The sequence below is a fragment of the Cavia porcellus genome, unplaced genomic scaffold, assembly GCF_034190915.1.
Source record: "Cavia porcellus strain 051 isolate PalLab524CR breed Dunkin Hartley unplaced genomic scaffold, mCavPor4.1 scaffold_3, whole genome shotgun sequence".
Taxonomy (NCBI): Eukaryota; Metazoa; Chordata; class Mammalia; order Rodentia; family Caviidae; genus Cavia; species Cavia porcellus.
The window spans coordinates 34,725,158-34,746,542 of NW_026947486.1; the positions used below are offsets into that span (position 1 = coordinate 34,725,158).

Sequence of the window (21,385 nt, forward strand, 5' to 3'; positions counted from 1 at the left end):
TACAGTGACTACAGTTGTCTGACTTTACCCAAGGGAGTCATGAAGGTGTCAGGAGAGCTTGCTGGCCTATATGTCTCCTAGCACAGCTGCTGGGAACATTCCTGTTCAAGGGCAGATTTTGCTGTATGCAGGGTGGCAGCATGAGAACCCAACATCTCTAATGAGCTCCCAGAGTACAGATACTCTTGTGTGGCAAGTATGTGCACAGTGGTCAGCTTTAGCAATCAGCTTACCTGGGAGGGAGTCTCAGGTACTGGGAACCGAGTCACCCAATGTGGGCTTAAAGGCTTGTAGGAGGAAGACCACTGCATCCCTCACCATCAGTGGCCCTGGGAAGCCCTTCTGCTGGGGTCATGATTCCTCTAAGAGAGCAAGTTTGTTCTGCATTGAGCAAAGGAAAAGTAAGGAATCACAGGCACAGTCTTGGGCCTTAGTGGCTGGTGGTGATAATTTCAGCTTGGAAATTTTAAAAAGCAAATTTCACTAATCATTCATTTTGGTCATAAAACTCCTTAATAAAGTAACTGTGGAGAATCCAAAGGCAAACCTGTGAGCTACTTGCCTTGTGGAATATGCCTGGGACATAGACTTGGCTGTGCTTTTTCAGGGCTTTTTCAGAGTTTTAAGTAGAACCATATTAAACTTCAGGGGAAAGGGCAGGCAAGGAAAGCAGAGGGCAGGTCCACCACCTGGGGCCTCACCCTGGGCTCTTAGCCAACCTGAGCACACACTCTTCACATTAACGTTGAGTGACTGAAAAAGTCTCAGGTGAGTGGCTTCCTTGGGGAAGAAGAGAGGGCAAGAGTTCCAAGGTTACCAGGTTATAGAGAGGGGAAATTTCTCAGACAAGGAAAAGACCAGCGTTAGGATCTGATTGGGGTACTCTCCTTTCATAGGTGCTTGCTGGCCTGGGTATGATGGCTAACTGGACATGCATGGTGTGAGAGAAGTTGTGCAGCTGTCTCTGTTGCCTCTTTAAACCTCTGGACCAAGAACATGCCCGGCTCCCAGGGGAGGTCCCACAGCATTTGTGAACATTATTTCCTGGGAGAGACTGGGGGGGATTTCTGATGGAATATCCTTCTTTAGCCCCAGATTCTTGACTTTCACATGAGTCCATTGCCCGTAGGAGTCTTCTGCTTGGCCACTTATGGGACAGGACCTGGGAATGTGCCCAGTTAGGAGAGGCAATCTGTCCTGCAGAGTGATTAAACTAGAGAAGACTTGCTGTGGGATAAGAAGAGGAGGCAGGATGCATCGCAAGTTCCTCCTCATTCTATGGACCACATGTGTTTCTGATGCAACTCAAATCAAACCCATTTGTCAAAATCTGTATTATAATCATCCTTGTGATGTCACGTTTGAGAAAGGCCACTGCCTTTCTGGTACATACTGTAGGTAATGAGATACTTGTGGTTGAATACGAAAAGATCTGTATTAAATCTCAGGTTCTGGCTTTTCCTGGACAGGAGAGGTCATTTAAGTTCCATAACTTCTGAGAGCTCTAGTTTTCTCATGTATATATAAAATTAACTTTGTCCAAGAGAATGCACTTGGACAGTAGTAGGTGCCTAATAAATGGTAGCCATCACTGCCGTCAACCTTAGCATTTGTTGAGTACCTCCTGTATTCCTTTTCCCATGCTTGGCTGGTATACAGAAGATGAAATCTCCTTCATCTCCTGGGGCTTTCATCTCCTGGAGTAGTGCTTTCTGCTCTAGGTTAGTATATCATGAGAGAGTTAAGGTGCACACAAATAATAAAAAATGCAAGTGACAGGCAGTACTGTCGGAATATGGAGCTCAAAGGAGGGAACAGAACCTGTGGTCTAGGGCTTTCGAGGAAAGCCACCCAGAAATAGGTGCTTAAATATTGCCTGGAAAGACTGATTCCAGTTTGAGGAGAGAGGGTGGAGAAAAAGGAGAACTTTCCTGGCTGTGTTCAGCCCAAGTCAGCACTGGAAACTGTGGATATCCTGGCCTCTTGTTGGACTCTGGGATGAAGCAGGCTCAGTCAAATCAGTTTAGGGGCTGCAGGTCCTGAGTTAGCCACTGGAGGGCAACAGAGCTTGAGAAATAGAGAAGCCACTAGAGAAAGGAACCGACTTCCTGGACTGTTCCAAGACCTAAAGGGAGGAGGGAAGAAAGGGAGGGAAAGAGAAGAGAAAGCAAAAGAATTAAGATGTGTTATGTGCAAGTACTAATTCCCTATGAGAAATACAATCATTATGCACTGCAAACATGTACTAATAAAAATATTAAGAGAGAGAGAGAGAGAGAGAGAGAGCACAAACTGGCCCTGGTGGTGCACACCTGCATTCCCAGCTCAGGCAGGCAGGAGGATTGCAATGAGCTTGAGACCAGCCAGCGCTCCATAGTGAGTTCAAAGCCAGCCTGAAATATATAATGAGAGTTTGTCTCAAAAAACCTAAAGAAAAGTTCCCTGAACCCTTCTTTTCTCCACCTCAAGACCCTATAACCTCTGCTCCCAAACCCTAAGCCTTCCTCAGAAACTCCAAAACTTCTTGCCTTACCTCTGCCCTGGCCAGGACATCAATCTTGAGAAGAAAGTCCATTTTCTACACTCTCACACTTCTAAGTGAGGCAGAGAGGGCCATGGCTTCTACTTTGTGTACTGGAGAGGTGCTGCGAGAGACAAATGTGAAGGTCTGGGCAGGGCCTGGAAAGGCAGACTAAGGGTTTAGGAAGAAACGAAGAAATCAGGCTGTTGCAGGGAAGTGCTCTGAGCCTAGGCCCTGGGGCCTTGCTGATGTAGGTGGAAAGGCAGATTGCCACACCAAAATGAAGGAAGTTGTGAGGGTGAGCCCTGGGGGAGGTCTTGATGTCAGTGATCTCAGCTGAGTTGGCTCAAGGCAGTGGGAAGATGGTGTGCCTGGGTGCTGTACACAGAATCTGCCAGTAGTTATCCTTCCAGCTGGATCCAGCCCCTTATCTTCAGGATATCCCCAAGGGCTCTCCAGCCCTCTCCCAACAGATTGGGGTTATCAGTGGAAAATACCCAGAACCTGACCCTTTAGCCTTAGAAGGGTAGTGCTTCTCCTCCATGTATTCCTGGTGTTTAGGATTGCCTGTGGTGTCCAGTGTGTTCACTAAGGAGCCACAAGTAGGTCTAGAAAACGATACTTTTCCCCATTGTCATCATCCTCCCTCAGATCTACCAGACTTCTGAGACAGGGAGCTAGGCTAAGGTCAGTGACCGATGGGCCCAGCTGCTGCTCCTCACACTCAAATTCCTAAGCACCTGGCAGTGATGAATGGCCAGGTGCCTCCTTGCACATTCCCGCAGATAATCAGAGTGAGGGAGCAACAGGTGGACTGAGTCAGATGCAGCAGCCTTCCCTTTTGCTGGGCCACAGAGACCAGATGGGGAACTGCTAGATGAGCTTGAGCCCCTATCAGTGAAACACAGGAGGACAGGGCTGTCTGATGATAAGTCTAGGGTCCAGTGTCAGTTCAAGCCTTGTCCACCTACTATATCCAGGGAGCCATTCTCTGGCTCTCAAGATGCTGTTACAGGCACTTTTCAAGGGTAGGGGTAGGTCATTCACCTGTACAGAGCCTGCAGGCTTTGGACAGATGTCTAGCAGTCCAGAGATAGGGTACAGGAGCATGAGGTAGGGATAAAAGAGGCACACCTATAGTCCCAGCACTTAGGAAGCTGAGGCAGGAAGATTGCCACAAGTTTGAGGCCAGCCTGGATTACACAGTGAGTTCAAGGCCAGCCTGAGATTCTATCAAGACCCTGTTGAGAGAGACAGAGATAGAAACAGACAGACTAGGCACATCTTAAAGAGCAGGGCCTCCTCTGCATTACTGGCATTTCCTTGCCATCAATCTGATCCAGAGCCAGGCTGGCACCTGGAAGATTAAGATGATCTCAGGGCAAACACCCATAAAGCAGGAATGCAGCTGGGGCAGAGACAGGCAGGGGCGGGGTAGTATGTGCTTGGACCTTTGACCTTTAGGACCATCCCTTATTTCCCCAGTCATGGTAATGGAACCAGATTTACAGACCTTACCAACCTGGGTTGATTAGACCTAGTTCTAGGGGCACAGCACAGTCAGCATGAAGAGTAGAAAGTGTTGCCCCCTCCCTGAGCTTGCCCTGGGACTGACCTGGAGATCGAGCTATTTGAGGAAAGCAAGGTATTTATGAAAGGAGGTAGGCAGCCTGGTCCCAACAGGGAGCCCGGCTGGTCACAGCTAGGAGGCAAGTTGGGGTAGAGGGTAGAATAAGAGGGAAACAGGGATTCAGATAGGGTGTGGGATGGGGTGAGAAGCTAACTGGGTAATAGGCATTTGCAAGCTGAGGTTGGTGGGTGTGGGACGCAACCATACTGTGCCTAGAGCCTGGCATTTCTCATCTCTAAAGTTGGTCTATCAATAATAACCTCAAGGATGCTGTGAAGATTAAGCAAAGGTAACATAGCTTCAGGTAAAATCACCCAATCACAATGTCTGACTCTGGGTTCAAGATGTGGAAGCTCTTCCTCTCCCTAATGGGAATGAATGCGTATATCTATGAGGCACATACAGGCAAAGGCAGTAGGTATTCTAGGAGACAGACAAAAGGCATGGGGTGACCAGAGATGAATGTTGCTAGGCTTTTTTGGGTGGTTCCAGCTGGCATTACCCTACCCCTTGGGTTAGGATTGTTTTTGTTTTGTTTTGAGTTAGGATTCTTGCTCCCTGACTCTTCAGTGTAGAGTTAGAACTAAAACTTCCTAGCTGTGTAAACTTGGGTGTATTACCTTACCACTCTGTGTCTCAGAGGATGAAGCAGGAGAGGTCAAGGACAAAAGCCACCAGAATAGAAAGGAAGTGTGCATATATATTCAGGCACCTGCATGGATGACAGTGCACATAACAGAATGTGGGGGATGAATCTCTGAATTCCAAGAGGGCAAACCCAGGTTTACTACTTGGAAGTGAAAAAGAATGAGAGTTCAGTGTGTATTCACACATGTGTGTGGGAATATACAAGAGGAGCTGAGGAATATGTGTGTGGCACACAAAGCTTGTAGGAACAGGTAAAAACATGTGTGACTGGGGAAAAGAGCGCTCTGTATGAGGCACTGTGGAAGAATAAGGGTTTCCATGTAGTAAGCTCTGCTGTGGGCTAGGTATGATGGCAGGCCCTTTATGGGCATTAGCTCATTTCCCCCTCACCACAGCTCTGTGGACAAGGAGCATCTCTAGCTTACAGAAAAGTTACCGATACACACTGAGATGAAATGACTCACCCTAGAAGACTCAGCTGGGCATTAGTGACACGCTGGTTCTGAAGTTTAATATACCTTTATTCCCCCTTAGTGTGGGCAGCTGAGCTGGGAAGGAGCTACTTGTAGCTAGGGGTGGGGTGGGGTATTGCTTCTTGCAAGCTACAGATGTTCTACATTCCTGGGCCCACAAGGTCCAAAATACTAATTTTGCAGTTGGTTTTCCTGCAGGCAAGGCTTGTTGGGGCTTCTCATTAGATCACCAACACTGATCCAGCTCATAGGCCAGCAGAGAGGCAGAGCTCAGGAAATGTTCATGGACTTGAATTTTGAGGAGGGTAGTATGTGGTGATAACAGTGACTTGAGAGTCTTAGAGGGCAGGAGTAACAGCCAGTAGGGTAGGAAAAGCTTGAATAAGAGAGGTTTCCATCTCCTCCCACTGATCCTGCCATCCTCTCAGGATGTCCCTTGGAAGATTATTTTTCCCTACCTTGGAGGCCTAACTTACTACACCTGAGGCCTGGCTAGGGTGGGTCAGGAGGTGGGAATTTAGACTTATGGGCCTGGCTGTGGCAGGAAGTAGGGCTGGCCTTGTTCCTAAGCGTCCTGTATCTAATGTGGGAAAACTGAGACAGAGGCTGTGCCAGGACTGACTGGGGTAACCAGCATGTGTCGTAGGTCTGGACATAGTAAGTCCCCTCTTCCTTTCCTCTGCTACCTAACACCCCTTCCTAGTTTGAGCTTTTGGCACATTCAGGAATTACTACTGTCTTCCCAGGTTCCAAGCCTCTTCTCCTTCATCTGGGCTGGGGCTGTCCTCCCCAAGGACAATGGACATGTTGGCCATGAAGAGGGAGAATCTGAGGCTGAATATGCAGTTGGCAAGAATGGCCCTCGCTGGTAAGGACTTTGGGCTATAGCCAGGAGCACAGATGACCTCTTCTAGATCTAGTAGCTTCTTGAAGGACTGAATGAAGCAGAGTCCTGGCCACTCTGAAAGCTGCTACTTTCTAGGCATGAGCCAGGTTTTAACCAGGAATGAATCAAATAAGCAGGTAAATAGTAGGGACTGGAAATGTTACAAATTGGTATAATATGGGGAATGAGCAAATACTTTGAGGACAGACACAACAGATGTAAGATCCTGCGTCTCAAATTAAACAGCTCAGTGACCTCACATATGTCATTTCTTCCCTCTGAGCCTTAGTTTCCTCCTTAAGTAAAATGGGCATAGAAGAACTCATCTTAAATAGTGGTGCAAAGAAAAACGTCTAACATGGTCCTCGACACATACTAGATTTCAATAAGCAGCAGATATTCAGGTTTTGATATTCTGGCATGCATGTCAGGGATTCCAGTCTGCTAACTGAACTACTCAAGCAGCCTTTTACTTTTCTTCTGTGATGCTACAGATTTAACTCAGGGCATCTTGCATGGCAGGAGTTCACTGTGCTACCAAGCTACACTCAAAGCACCCTTGTACCTTGTTCTTATATCTCCTTGCATAGCCCCCAGAGCAAGTGCAGCTGGGAGCAGAGAGGCCTGCACAGGTCTTGTTCCTCCCTATCTACACAAAGCCACCTCATTCTCAAACCCCTGTCTTTGAAGTAGGAGTGACTCAGCATATTCCTGTCTACTTTCTCCCAAATACAATCACAGAGATCATTAGAAGAAGCAGTGGAAACTCAGTAGTGCAACCTCCCCACTAAATGATAGAATGGATATGAAACTGCACATATAGTAGATCACTTAGGGAAGGTTGCTCACCTAATTATCATCATAAAGAAGCAACAGGAAAACTTTCTAAGCTTGGTCATTCCAAAGTCAATCCAAAACCCAGTTTTGTCTCTTAGTTATTTCCTATCCTCTGCACAACGGGCAAGGCTATGCCTGCTCCAACTCTCAGGGTCAAAGGTTTGTGCCAGGTTTGCGTGGGCCATGCCTTCCAATAGGAGCTCCGGATTTGTCCCAGGCTCTCGTAATGTTATGAAGCACCAGCAGAGGGAGACATTAGCACATGTGTACATTGGACCACGGAGAGTATGGGTCTGTGCTGTGGGGTAGAGCAAATTATAAGCAAAGAGGAAAGGAAGGAAGGGCAAAGAGAATGGGCTAAGGCTGAAAGACAAAGACCCAGATGGAGAGGCCAAGAGAGGCTGGAATCGGGCAATGTAGGGCCAGGATGCCCGTTTTTTTATTTTTTCGAAAGGCTCCTGTGCTGCACCTTTTCCTACCTGTGTTCTCTCATACCCATTTGCCTATCCCGGGGCCCTGCACAGGAAAAGACTAAATCTGTGTTCCCAGGGGTACCATAAAGCTCAAAGATGAGATGCTGAAGGCTTCGGTCTCTGGTGCAACTCACTTCCCCTTTGGAGGAGTACTTCTCCTGAGTCTCCACCATCCACTGTTACCGCTTTGGTTTTGAAATACTGAAGGCTCATTTTGAAGGTGAAAAGAGGAAATCTCAGCAGGGTCCTAGTGAGGCAAGACAGGGAGCAAACAGGCTTTCCTTACCCACCCAGTTCTGGAGGCTGCTGAGCCCCAACCACACACTGCTAACCATATTTATTCTGAAATGTAGAAAACGCATTTCGAAAGCGAAAGACAAAAAGCCCATCAGAGGCCTACTTGTGATGGGACAAGGAGCAGGCAGGTTGCCCTTATCCATCCAGCATAAGCCTTCTGAGTCATAGCCACCCACTGCTACTCCTGTTCTGTTCAGTGCAAATCGACAGAGCGTTTTGACACCCAAAGAAGAAAAGTCCATCAAAGCCCTAAGTGACTGGACTAAAAAAAGGCTGCCCTTGCCATGGAGGTGGGCATAGAGCAGGACTTCAGAGCTGCTCTTTGTATCGGCGCTTATGTGTAAGAGAATGGAAGTACTGTGCTTTCTTGGAGATACTTGGGACAAGGCTAGTCTGGCCCAGGTCACTGGACCAGGGTGCTGACCAGGCGTTCGGGGAGGAGAGGAGGCATCTCTTCAGAAATGCCAACTTCCCACGGGATGAGCGCTCTGGGAGCAGCACCAAGCGGGATCCAATCCTAACCGCAGGAGCCGCACTCTCAGATTGGTTCCCTTGCAAGAGCGGCGTCCTTAAGAGCTCCCTGAAACTCCTCCTCCTTCCTGCTGTGGGGGAGTGGTACGGGGCAAGGACCCCGTCACGGAGCTCGCTATTGGCTAGGAGAAGCAGGGTTGGCTTTGCGTTCGCCTGAACAGGGGAGTAGATAGCTTAGAGGTATCAGAGGGAGTCTATGCGTGCTGGACAGCAGTGGGAGGTGTGTGAGGTTTGTGCTGGCCACAGACCCTGGGGCTCAACCGCCAGGGAGCCGAGACTCGGCGACGTGACTGCCAGGCTACCGGGCCGAGACTTCAGAGACTTCGCAAACGAATGGGACTGGCTCGTTCAGCAGCGCCTCACCCCTCTTTTAAGTACACTGAACGGGGCCCGCGCTGAAGTAGAAGCTGCCGGGGAGAGGGGGGGCGGGGGGCACGCAGCCCGAAGTGCCAGTGTGGTCCGAAGGAACAGAGCCCGTGCCAGGGAGATCCAATCGGGAGCCTGGGGACCGAGCTCGCATTGTGGGGAGACCCCCACTTCTTCTCAGGGGCGCCAGTCCCAGGACGGTTGAGGCGTCGGGGCAGCCATCGTGTCCCCCGAGAGGAGACCCTGTTGGGGAGAGGGCGCGCAGTCCCAAGCAGTCTGGTGAGCCGAACGGAATCAGGCAGGTCACCCGGGGGCGCAGAGCCCCCGTCACGCTTCGTGCAGCGGTGAGGCCAGAGGAGCGAGCCCTCGGAGGCCGCAGCCCATGCCCAGGTTGGGGGCGCCTGCCCAGTGAATCCTCCTGGCCGGCCGGGCGGAGAAGAACGACACCGAAGCCGGCTGGAGGGGAGCACTTCAAGGCCAGCAGCTGCGGAGGATGGGCGCCTGAGTGGCTCCGAGCGCAGCGCGGCACTGGAAGGCGAGGCGAGCTTTGCTGAGTAGGCGCCAGGGGATCCCTAAGTGCAGCCAGCCCCCAGGAAGATGGCCCGGCCTGGGCAACGTTGGCTTGGCAAGTGGTTTGTGGCGATGGTCGTGTTGGCGCTGTGCCGGCTCGCCACGCCGCTGGCCAAGAACCTGGAGCCCGTGTCCTGGAGCTCCCTCAACCCGAAGTGAGTAACTTATCTGTTCCGGTCCCTAGGGGTGGGAGCCACTTCTTGGGGTGAGGCTGTGCGCCCCCCAAGTGCGAGTGGGGAGGTGTCGAAGGAGCGGCGCCCCATTTTGTCTCCTGCTTTTTCTACTGTTTTCTTCTAGGCAGGCGAGGTAGGGTGCGGCGGGGTCGGTGGGAGTACTTGGCTGGGTTGTGACCCCTTAGCTTCCCGGCCCTAGCCTCTGCACGTCTCAGATCAACTCGAGATGGTCGCACCAGGCAGAGCTAGGGAGTCCGGGTGCTCCAGAGCCCACCCAAATACTGGGCGGGGTCGAGAACACAGCCCCCTCCCGGGCCCCCAGGAACGTGGTGGTTTTGGTCTGAAGCAGCTCAGGGGTCGAGCTTGACCTGGGTGGGGGACGAGGTCGGAAAACTGGTTCTTCATTTGCTTAACTGTGCGGGGAACGTGGCGCGGGACCCGACGCCTTTGGGCGAGTAGCAGAGCCTGCATCTTTACTTCTGCTTCTCCTATTTTCATTTCTTTCTTCCCTGTTTGCTTCCCTGGCTTTGCTGTCTCTTCTTGCCACCACCCCCCTCCTTGCCGGGGCGGTGGAAAGGCGGGCGCCGCTCCCAGGCTCACAAAGGCGGCGGGTGGAGAGGGGCGGAGTGGGAGAAGGGTTGTGTGCTGAGGCGGGGGTGGGGTGGGGGGAGTGTTTCCAGCGCCCGTCGGGGGTCCAATGGAACCTGCAGCTGAGCTTCTTCGGGGGCACGCCAAGGCAAAGAGTGGCGGCAGAGCCCGTGAGAGAAGAGGGTGGAGAACTAAGGATTCCTGCCTAGGCAGGTTCCGTTGGTCCCCCACTCTGTGTCCCTCAGATTGGACGGTAGTGCTTAGCTTTCTCTGAGAGGTTTTTTTGGGGGAGAGAGGGGACAGCGATACAAAGAAGATTCTTCCCACTCCCCCTCCCGTCTCCAAACAACACATACACCTTTTAGGGCGGTGGCTCAGTGGTTTGTGGGCTGTTAGTGGGGAGTCGCTGGGCCTGTTGTGACCTCTGGACCTTTTCCTTTTTTGGCAGCTGGGAGTTGGGTTGGAACCCTGGCTAAAAGTCTTTCTTTACTCTTTTCTGGAGGTCCTAGGAGTATGCAGACAACCCTACTGGGGATCCCTGACCTGCCCCATGCATGCTATCCAATTCCCATAACTGAAATTTCTTCTTGGCCACCCTTGTGGGGATCTTCATAACTTCCCAGGGTCCTGCCTGCTTAGGCCTCTTGGGTCCCGAAGGTGGTGCATCTCTTGGCCCTGGAGTAGGAGAAGGCAGCTTTTAAAACCCTCTTTGGGTGGATATAGGGTGCTATTACAGGTGAGTGGAATGGCTAAACCAGGATCAGAGTGGATGGCTCTGCCTCCTGCCAAGAAAGGGACTAGCAGGAATTTCTCCCCTACCAAGAAGCTAAATTGGGTGCAGCACTCCTAACTGTAGGGTCTCAAAATGATCTGAGGCCCTTGCACAAATGAGCCGGTGTTGGGGGGCAGGTAGTGAAATGCCCCGTTCTCCCCTGTAAGAGTAAAGGCTGGAAATGCTTTTTTGAGCCAGTAGAGTTGGAATCTGCCTGGAGTAGCCCATCCTAGGGGCTCATGGGAGTGACCTAATTGCTCTCTCTGGTCTCTAACCAGCCATAGCATACAATTCCACAGCTGGAAAGGAGCCTTCCTGCAGAGTTGAGGGCACTGAGAGAAACAAGATCTATCTAAGCCTCCTCCTTTTTGTGTTCTGAGCCTTTAGTGTTCTGGACTAGTTTACATATTTGGGGAGGTTGTATCTTCTTTGCCTGTCCTTTTCAAGCCCAAATTCCATCCTGTAATCAAGCAGATCCTGGGAATGGTCTGGGATCTATCCTGGTACCACCCCAAGTTCCTTGTACTCTCAGGGGTCTGGAATGTAGCCGTTGTGTGTGTGTGTGTGTGTGTGTGTGTGTGTTGGCTAGGCTTGGAGTAGAGGACAGGAGGACAGGAGAGAAGTACTTCCCAGAGCTCTTCTGGAGCTCTGGGGGCTGTCTCTACCACCACACCCAACCTGCAGTCTGACACAGCCTTTCAACTAAACCTTCTCTCTGCCTGTCTGCCTCTGTCCTGCCTGAGAGACCCCTCTCAGGACCCTGTCGCTCACCCTCTTGCCTTCTCCTAGCCTCCATGAACTATGTTCACCTCCCCCCTCTGCCTGCTATGCTCACCTTCTCTCTTGCTTTCTCACACTCTCTCACTCTTATTCTGTCTCTGTCTGTCTCTCTCTCTCTCTCTCTCTCTCTCTCTCTCTCTCTCTCTGCCTCTTTTTCTCAAGTCCTTTTGTTTCTCGCACATGCCTGTAGTCTCCCTCACAGGCTCATTTTCTGTCTTCCCTCCCTTCATTCTCTCCTGGCTTTTGGTCTCTGCTCAGCCCTTTCAGGAGCTGGCACTCCACCCCCCCCACCCCCCAAAAAAACATCTCCCAGTACCTATAAACCTTGCTTAATTACTTCCGCCTTAGGAAAAAAAATCAAAATAAAGAATTGGGACTGGGAGTCTGCTTCCAGGTTCCAGGACACTCAGCCCCAGCCCTAACTGGGAAGGGAAGCCAGAAGGGCCAGCTCAGGTCTCCTGGCTCTCCCCCAAATTGGTGCAGGAGCCTTCTGCTGTGGTCATCCCTAGGTGGCAAGAGTCTCTGCCTGCTGAGCCCCTCCTGTCAAATGTGCCCCAAAAACCTGGGGTGGGAAGATAAGTTTGTCCAAATACAGTTTGGTGGCATCAGAGTATGTGCCTACACAACTGGATGGGGAACTGTGGATTAAATGGTCCCAGGGTGGCCTCCTCTCCTAGCCTTCCCCCCATCCCTTGGGAGCTTAGGGCAGCCAGCAGGCCTCACACTTGAGTCCTTAGCAAGTCCAGCTGCTGTAGTTTAGTCTCTTAGTCCTGTTCTGACCTCTTTCTGCCCCCCACACAGGTGTCCCCCCCCACCTCCAAGTGAGTGGGAATAGGCCTGTGATCACATTACTTACCTTCCCTGGGATGGGTAGGGGTTCAGCTCAGCATTTGGGATCCTTGACTGAAGCATGGGTGGGGGCAGCTGCTGACCCCAACTCATACTTGCCTGTTACAAGCAAAAGGGTTGGTCCCAGCCCCCTCACAGCTGTTCTAGCTCACAATCCTGGGGAGACCAGCTCAAGGGACCCTTTCCTGGGGTGGCTAGGGACATGACCCCATCTACTCTGTGGCTGACTGGCCACACGTAGGAGCCTGAGAGTAATGGGAACCCAGCCATTCCCGCTTCCCCTGCTTTCATGCCCCTACCCAGGGCAGCCAGGCCAAAATAAGAAGGGCCTTCCAGGCTGAGGAGGGGACTGAATTGAATGTTCCTTTTCTTCCCTTGGGCTTTTTGTTGCCTTACCAGCTCAGGTAAAGGGATGAGTGGGCCTTGGATACTATTGTTTGTCACTGTTTTCTTGGGAGTTAGTACTGTGGGGAGAGTGGGCCAACCAGAAGGCTGCTGGTTGCCATGGGAATATGAAATTTGGGGGAGAGTCCACCCTGTGGTTGTTAGGGGAGCTGAGATGGGGTCACATTTTGGGATCCTTGCCCCATGGATGATAGAAGCCCCTCCTGGGTGTGTTTTTATGATGGTGGTTTTGGATTAGGGTGCTGCAGCCAGAGGTGTAAGTACTTTCAGCTTCTACTTTTAAGTGATACTGTGGTTAGTATGCTAATAAGCAGGCAGCACCTTGTTACTTACAATGCATTCTCATATGATCTCATTGGATGTCCCCAACAGTCCTGGGAAGTAGGTATTTTTTCCATTTTCCAGATACTGAGGCATATACCCAAAAAAGGGAAGTGACTTGTCTGAGGTCAGTCTGTAACTTGTTTAAGGGAGCAAAACTGTTCTTTGTGTCATTTTTTGTATAGTATCCTGCTGCCTAGTAATTTAGGAAAGGCAGGAAGTCAAGGTGGTATTTGAGAAGAGGTGCTGGCCTCTGCTACCCTTGGGTTTCCCTCTCATCTCACAGGTGTATGTGGATTTGTCTTTGTGACTCAGGTCCTGATGGAGTGAGGTGAGCCATGTTCTGGCTTCCTCATTTAACTTTCTTAGACCCATATCCAGTGACTTGAGCCAGAGGCAGCTAACTCACTGCCTGGCACTCTCCTCTGAGCTCTGAGTAGCTACTTTGGTGTCTGTCTGGGTCAGGAATCTTTCCCTCTCAGGCACCTACCTCATGAAAAGTGTTAACCCCTGAGCGGACACTAGGTGAGTTCACCTAGGTGGGGAGGGCGACTTCCTCTGGGACTCTCCTGGCTTTGCTGCCTCCAACAGAGCTGTGTGTGTGCCAGGCCCCAGCTGCTGTACCTGCCCACCCACGCCTGGGCGGGCACTGCTGGGACACGCCAGGCCTGCTCCTGTTGCCTCAGGGGCTGGGTGGAGCTGGGGGAGTAAAAGAGGAGCCTTTAATTTGGGGGCTCCCCACCCAAACTGAACTGAGAGCAAGCTTGAGCTCTGGCTTGGGGTCTAGCCTCTCGTCTTACCACCCTGAGGGTTTAGGCACAGAAGTGAGGAAGTCACCAAAACAAGGCTGTGGCTAGAGTCTTCCACAAACTTGGATTTGCCTGACCTGAGATTAGGCTCCCCTTTCAGCCACTGTCTGACCACAATTTGTTAGGGCCTAAGAGGAAGGGGTGGAAGAAAGGTAGTGTAGACCTGGTGGGTCATGTGTAGCTTTTTGGGCTTTTGGTGCATGGTTGTTCTACCTGCAAGCTCTTGCCACTGTAGATAGTATGTGTAAGGCCAGAGATGAGCTCATCTGGACAAAGGATGCCAAAGGTGAGGACACTGACAGAGGCCCATTGGCTACCATCCCCAGATCCTGTAGGCTTTTCTATCTCAGGATCCTTTTGAGCAGTCAAGGTGGCACTTGTAATCTCAGGGTGGAGAGGAAGCAGCAGACCATAAAAAAGGAGCTAGAATAGCTCATAGGGCCTCCGCCAAGGCCTTTTACTCCCTGGGGTGGTTACCTAGGGGCCCAGGTCTATCAGAGGTTAGGGAGGGAAGGCTTCAGGGGTTACCATGGCAGTTTGCTGGGGGGGGGGATTCCTGCTGGGCCATGTAAATCCCCTTATTTTCCTTAAAAGAACTTTGTGGGGGGGGATGGCTCCAGAGAGAAAACCTTAGCTTGATAATGCGGGGGATAGCGGCTTTTTTAGAGGTCTCCAAGAGTTTAACTTAAAGACATTCCTTCTTCCTCCTTTCCTACCCTCTACTCTTAACCTGATAAGAAAAAGGAGACTTAGGATCCCCCTATAAAGTATAACTGGTACTGTACCTGTTTGGGGGCTTCACTCTTACGTGCTACATGCCCACCCCTTGTGATCCCTCACTTTCTTGGACTTACCATGGGCCAAGATAAAGTTTGCCCATTTGGGCAGAAATGCTAAGAAGGTACTAGTGTGAAGGATCAGGGTCAGGGATTACGTGTCTCATCAGGCTCCTCTCCTTTCCACACTTTAGGGGAAGGTGAGTTTCCCTTTGCCAGCTGCTATACAAATAAACTGATGCATATTTATGAAGTCTGTTCACCATGGTTGAAGAGACTCTGAGGGGTGTGGGGGCCATTGTCTTTTTTTCTTCCCCCTCATCATGTAGACATCTGGTTCTTTAGTGTCTCTGGGTTCAAGGTAAAAGAACCCTGACTAAAAAACATGTACCAATCCTTGTGCACTGGGCCAAGTGGTTAGAAAGGTCAGCTGGCCTGTTCCTCTTGCAGTGTTTCTCTGTAGCTACATGTCTTGTATGGAGTGTATGTAAGGATCAACCAATGGTTTATGCTTCCTTAGATCCCTAGGGAGTTATTATAAGATTTAGACCCTTAGCATTGGCTTTGAGCACCTCTCTTAAATGGGAGAATCCATCTGAACATTCATTCCCTCATCTAAATGACCTAGACTTAATAGAGCTCTACGTTCCTTTGGGCTTTACAATATTCTTCCTGCCATCTGTACAGAATCAATGGGAGAAATGGAAAATGAAAGCTTTGGTGACATTTGTGGGCTTTGTATGGTGCATAGGGTGGGAGTATTCCTTCTCAAATGTTTATTTGGACAACTATCCTGTGCCTGCTTCCTTTCTGGTTCCTATAGAGATGTAAAGTTATGTACTAAAAGATAGGTCATCCCATTCTGGCTTTTACTTTCCTGCACCTCAAAATGATAACACTCAGCTTCATAGAGTGTCACTCAACATGGAAGGAGGGCTGGTTTTCTTCATGTGCTTCACCCACATGGTGATTTCTCCTTGCCTAGTGGGGTTGTCAGTTCCCTTCTTTTGGTGAGGATCCTGATGAAGGCATTTGCCCAAAGCTCTTAGTGGGCTCTCATTGCTTGTCCCCACTGTCTCGTTGGCCCTCTTCCCAGATGATGGTAATAGCCTATGAACTGGTATTTTTTACCAACATAGCTGTGCAGTGCTGTCAACTTCACTGTCTGTAAGCACTGCCTTTACCGTTCCATTGTCCTTCTTGCTAGACGGTCTGAAATGAAACTGCTTACCGTGGTCCTTGACACCTTCATCTAGCCCTACCTGATCTCCACCTCTTTTCTTCCTCTCCTAGCCAAGCTAGACCAGCCACTGCTCTTTACTCTTATACTGTGTTAACATCTTATTTTTCACCCAAGGCCCAGTATTGCCCTCTTCTTTTTCTCTTCTTTTTCAGCACTGGGAATTGAGCCAAGGATCTTTGTAATGAGCTATACTCTAAGCTATTTTTTTATTTTGAGACAGAGTCTTGCTGAATTACCCAGGCTTGGCTTGAACCTGTGATCCTCCTGCCTCTGCCTCCCAGAATGCTGAGATTACAGACGTGCATGCACCCCCATGCCTGGCTATATCCTGCTCTTTCTATGGAACCATCTCTGACCATCCTGGTCAGATAGACCATCACCTTCCTCTCCCTGCCTCCAACCCCTACTGTTTGAAACATCATCCTCATACAGATTGCCTGGAGCTGTCTGTCACTAGAATGTGGTCCTTTTCTCAGTCAGATCAGACCATAAAATCCTTGGAAATGAGACTATATCTTCACTTTTTATTTCCCTTCAAAAAAGCAAGACTGAGATTATAGGAACTTAGTGTTAGTACCTGACATTCAGCCTCTTAACAAACTGTTTCTAAGAAGGATTCAGACATGTTGAGCACTTAATGTGTGCTAGGTGCTCTGCACATGCTACCTTACCTCCCTTTCACAACCCTGGCAGTAGGGGCTCTCACCACCCCAGTTGATAAGTGAGCAAACTAATTCCCAGAGGAGTCAGGCAGTTCAAACGCCACAGTGCTAGTGAGGGCATAGTCTAAGAGTCTGATTTCCAAACTTATGTTCTTCCTCCTACACACTACTGCCTTACTGTCAGCTTTAGGCAGACCAAGCTCTGAAATAGTGACCATACCTTCACTTTCTTACTGTTTGATTAGGCAAGGACAGTGTCTAGTGAATGGGTGGCTCAAGGCAGCTACTCCTTCCCTGCTTTTCCCCGGTGCCTGGACTTCTAGATTAGATCTGATTCAAAAAGCATTTGTCCATCTGCTCTCATGATTAGCAATAGGAGTTGTATGGAGGTCAGGGGGTGGAACATGAATAAGAAGAGTAGCTGAGGTTTTGTCTTATATGATCTATTATCTCTGGTTGGGCTGCTTTCCTCTTTCCCTTTCTTAGGAGTGAAACTGTTTGTTTAGGAATTCCAACTGTTGCATTATGGTGGTGAAGTGGGTTGCCAGGAGTATGGAGTTGTACCTAGCCAGAGACTATGGCCATCATCCGTTTAGCTTTAGGCAGTGCTTGTTCCTATCTCCCAATCATGTGCAAGATTAGCAAGAATGGGGGGGAAAAGGCACAGGTCCCAGGCAGATTGAGCTCCCAGGCTTTAACTGGGAGTTGCGGGGGTGGTGGCTAAAGCATGTGTAGGCTTGTTCTGTGTGTGCATGCGTGTGTGTGTGTGTGTGTGTGTGTGTGTGTGTGTGTGTGTGTCTACATGTAGGTAGGTAGCAATGCCCATAAAAGAATGTGAGTGTGTTGGGGGGTATGGGGACAGGGCCACCACCTCCAAGCAGCCTGGGCATTACACCTTGTTACTCAACTCATCTGGCCACGTCAGCTCCCTGCGGAAATGCCACATTAGGACAAAGGGCTCCCCCAAGTAGGCAGTGCCCCACCCTGTCAAGCACTTAGAGCCTGGCAACCTTGTCTATGGGCCACCCCTTCCACACCCTGCTGGCAGCATGGTTCTCTCTCTCCACCCTCATCTTGAGGATGGAGGAAGGGCACACAGCCTGCTCCTGCCATCTCCACCCAATAGGCCCAGCCTGGCCCTTACTGTCCACTCCCCTGGTTCTGGGATGGCCTGGGACCCCTCAATTCTGAGACTGACCATCTCCTCCCATCTGGGCAGGTTTCTGAGTGGGAAGGGCTTGGTGATCTATCCGAAGATTGGAGACAAGTTGGACATCATCTGCCCCCGAGCAGAAGCAGGGAGGCCCTACGAGTACTACAAGCTATACCTGGTGCGGCCAGAGCAGGCAGCTGCCTGCAGTACTGTGCTCGACCCTAATGTGCTGGTCACCTGCAACAGACCAGAGCAGGAAATCCGCTTTACCATCAAGTTCCAGGAGTTCAGCCCCAACTACATGGGCCTGGAGTTCAAAAAGTACCATGATTACTACATTACCTGTGAGTCCCCTTTCATCATGTGACACTCTCTTTCAGTGCTTAGCTCTCTCCCCTCCTGCAGCAGTGGAAGCTTCTGAGTGGTGTAGAGGTGGAGTGGTGTAGTGATACTACACACAATTAAGGTCCATGCCATTTGACTGGCATGCTCTCACTCCACATGGCCTTGGAATTCTGGCCCCAGAATTCACTGCATGAACCGCCCCCTGCTTGCCTTGGCTGCAAGGGTTGGGTGGGAGAGTCCTCCAATTCATGTTGTTTTCTCTCCTTTTGTTTGCCCACCTAAGAGCTAATCTTGAGAATGGAAGACTTGGCAGAGCCATTAGGATTTGTTGTGCCTTTTTCTTCTTGGGAAACTGAGGGTCCAGGCTTCTTGCCTTACTACACAGGAAGTTGGAGATAGGATTGGGACTCTAACCCAGTTCTTTTGACTCCTAATCTAGATTTCCTTCCAGTGTGTTTAAAAGCCTGTCTCACGATGCCTGTTCCCATTGCTTTAGCTCTGAGCAGCATGTCTCAGTGAGAAGGTGCACCTTAGCATTGCCCCAGGGAAAAGAGGGGCCAAGCCCTGATCATGGAAGGAGAGCAGTGCCTCTGGATGAAGGACTTGCCCTTGGCCTGGCTGAGCTGGGCTGCTCTCTTCTGAGCAGGAAGGAGGGAAGTAGAAAGGTTCATGGATAGGTAGGAACTGCTTGCCACTCTTTGCCCGAGTTCTGTCTCTGGTGTCTGAGGGAAGCTCTGGGGCTTCTGGATAATGCTGCAGACCATTCTACCTTCCCAACTTCTCTGACTGCTCTGGCCTCCTCCTACAGCAACATCCAATGGGAGCCTGGAGGGACTAGAGAACCGGGAGGGTGGTGTTTGCCGTACACGCACCATGAAGATCATCATGAAGGTTGGACAAGGTGAGTACTTAGTTTGAGCATCCTGTTAGGCCTGACAGTGGGTCCTGGGAGCAGAAGAGGGGCTGTATGATTAGAATAGCTGGAGACTGATGTGCAAGCCATTCTTGGCCACCCATTTCAGCAGTGTTCATCCCTCTCACCTGTCCTCTTCCTGCCTGCAGATCCTAATGCTGTGATGCCTGAACAGCTGACTACCAGCCAGCCCAGCAAGGAGGTGGACAACACTGTCAAGACAGCAACACAGGCCCCTGGTCGGGGCTCCCAGGGTGACTCTGACGGCAAACATGGTGAGCATATACAGGTGTTTCATAGAAAGAAGAAGCCATTGCTTACTTGTGTCTCTGAAGAAATGCAGGCTGGGCTGGACCTAAGGTCTGCCATATATCCCTAGAAAATATGGGTGGCAGCAGGGACCCTGACAGCATCTTCTACTCCAAAATGATGTTGTTTTTGGCTCTCAGTGTTGGCTGGATGATTATTTTGACCTTCCCCTTTCTCAGAGACTGTGAACCAGGAAGAGAAGAGTGGCCCAGGTGCAAGTGGGGGCAGCAGCAGTGACCCTGACAGCTTTTTCAACTCTAAGGTGGCATTGTTTGCAGCTGTGGGTGCTGGCTGCGTCATCTTCCTGCTCATCATCATCTTCCTGACGGTTCTACTACTAAAGCTGCGTAAGCGGCATCGCAAGCACACACAGCAGCGGGCAGCTGCCCTCTCACTGAGTACCCTGGCCAGTCCCAAGGGGGGTAGTGGCACCACAGGCACTGAGCCCAGTGACATCATCATCCCCTTACGGACTACAGAGAACAACTACTGCCCCCATTATGAGAAGGTGAGTGGGGACTATGGGCACCCTGTCTACATCGTCCAGGAGATGCCACCCCAGAGCCCAGCGAACATCTACTACAAAGTCTGAGTGCCCAGCGCAGCCTTGGGCCTGAGGGACAAACGGCCTGGACTGGACCTCTCCTTTTTCCCCCATTCCCCCCCCTGCCAGCTGTGCCCACCTTTGTATTTAGTTTTGTAGTTTCTTGGCTTTTATAATCCCTCTTTTCCCTGCCCCCTGGGCTTCAGAGGGGGTGCTTATACCCCCCAATCCCCATGCTCTTGTGCCTTCCCCCTCTGGCCAGGCCTCTGAGCTCTGTGGGGGCACCCTTTCTTGGAGGGCAGGGTTGGATGCTGATAGACAGCAGGCAGGGAGATGGCCCCCTGGCCCTGCCCCCTCCCTCATTCCCTTTCCTCTTTACCAGGACTGCTCATCTGCTATCATCACTGTTTTTAATGCTTTTGTGTTCATTTTTTTAGCTGTCAACTCATTTTTATCTGTTTTTTGAAGAAAAATGGAAAAATATACAAGGCAGCCCCTCCCTAGGCTTTTTAAGCCTGGCTTGACTCAGTATAAGAGGGCCTGGGGCAGGATGTGGCCAGCTAGGAAGCAGTGGATGGCACTGCTTTTATAGACTCCTTGGTATTTCAGATAGTGGGGGTGGGTAGGCCAGGCTCAAAAGGGAGAGTGCCACTAGGCAAGGTGTACCACCCTCCCTCTTTCTACAGAGCTGATCTCGGTTATTGGGTAGTGGCTGCCACCTTTCCACCAAAAAGAAAAAAATTCCTTCCTTATGGAATTCTTGGGCATCTCCTGCCTCCCTCACTCTCACGGTAATTAATGTCTTAATTGGCTGTTGCCTGGGGAACAGGAGAGCTGCTGCAGGCAGATGACCTCATGTAGGGTGGAGGAAAGTGAGGTGCCCAGGTGGCTATTTGCCCTGCAGAGCTGGGAGTTCCCCACCACCGCCCTGTTCTCTCTTTACCTTTGGCATCGTTTGGCCTGGTGGGAAAACAGGGGCCCAAGATGGAGATGTAAGCGGGTGCAAGGCCAGGTGGCCTGTTCCTTTTCTGGGCTTTAGCACAGATGAGTGCCCTCCCATGCCCACCTGACCCCCACTATCACTCCTCAACCCGAGTCATGGGCTGGGGCCTGGAAAGAGGAAGAGACTGCCCAGGATTGCCCGCTGTGCACTTTGACCCCGGCTCCTTGCCAGCACAGCTGCTAACAGACTGCCCCTGGAGTGTACCCTGAGGCACTCCCAGAGCAGCCATGGAAGGAGCTGGGCCTTACAACCATCCATCTCCGCACTGCCTCCTGGCCAGCTGCCCACCCTGGTGCCAGGTGGGAAAGAGAGCAGAACAGCCAGCCCCTTCCAGGTGGCAGTCGGAAGGGGTTTTTGTTTTGTTTTGTTTCTGTTGCCATTTGTGTAAATACTAGTCTTTTTGGAAAAAAATAATGTAAAGATGTTTTGTATAAACTCTGAATTATTTTCTTGTTGCTTTTTTCTTAGAAAAAAATGAGAACTAAAAAAAATTAACCACATGGAGACA

The 21,385-nt window shown here is 50.6% G+C and overlaps 1 protein-coding gene across 1 annotated transcript; it reads left to right on the plus strand.

The window, feature by feature from the left end:
* The first annotated feature begins 8,450 nt into the window (after window positions 1-8,450).
* Window positions 8,451-21,381, plus strand: Efnb1 (ephrin B1). The gene is made up of 5 exons (XM_003462742.5): window positions 8,451-9,387; window positions 17,830-18,107; window positions 18,917-19,009; window positions 19,171-19,296; window positions 19,510-21,381. Exons 1-5 carry the CDS (start codon window positions 9,260-9,262, stop codon window positions 19,920-19,922), a joined length of 1,038 nt encoding a protein of 345 aa, XP_003462790.1. The 5' UTR covers window positions 8,451-9,259; the 3' UTR covers window positions 19,923-21,381.
* The last annotated feature ends 4 nt before the right edge of the window (window positions 21,382-21,385 follow it).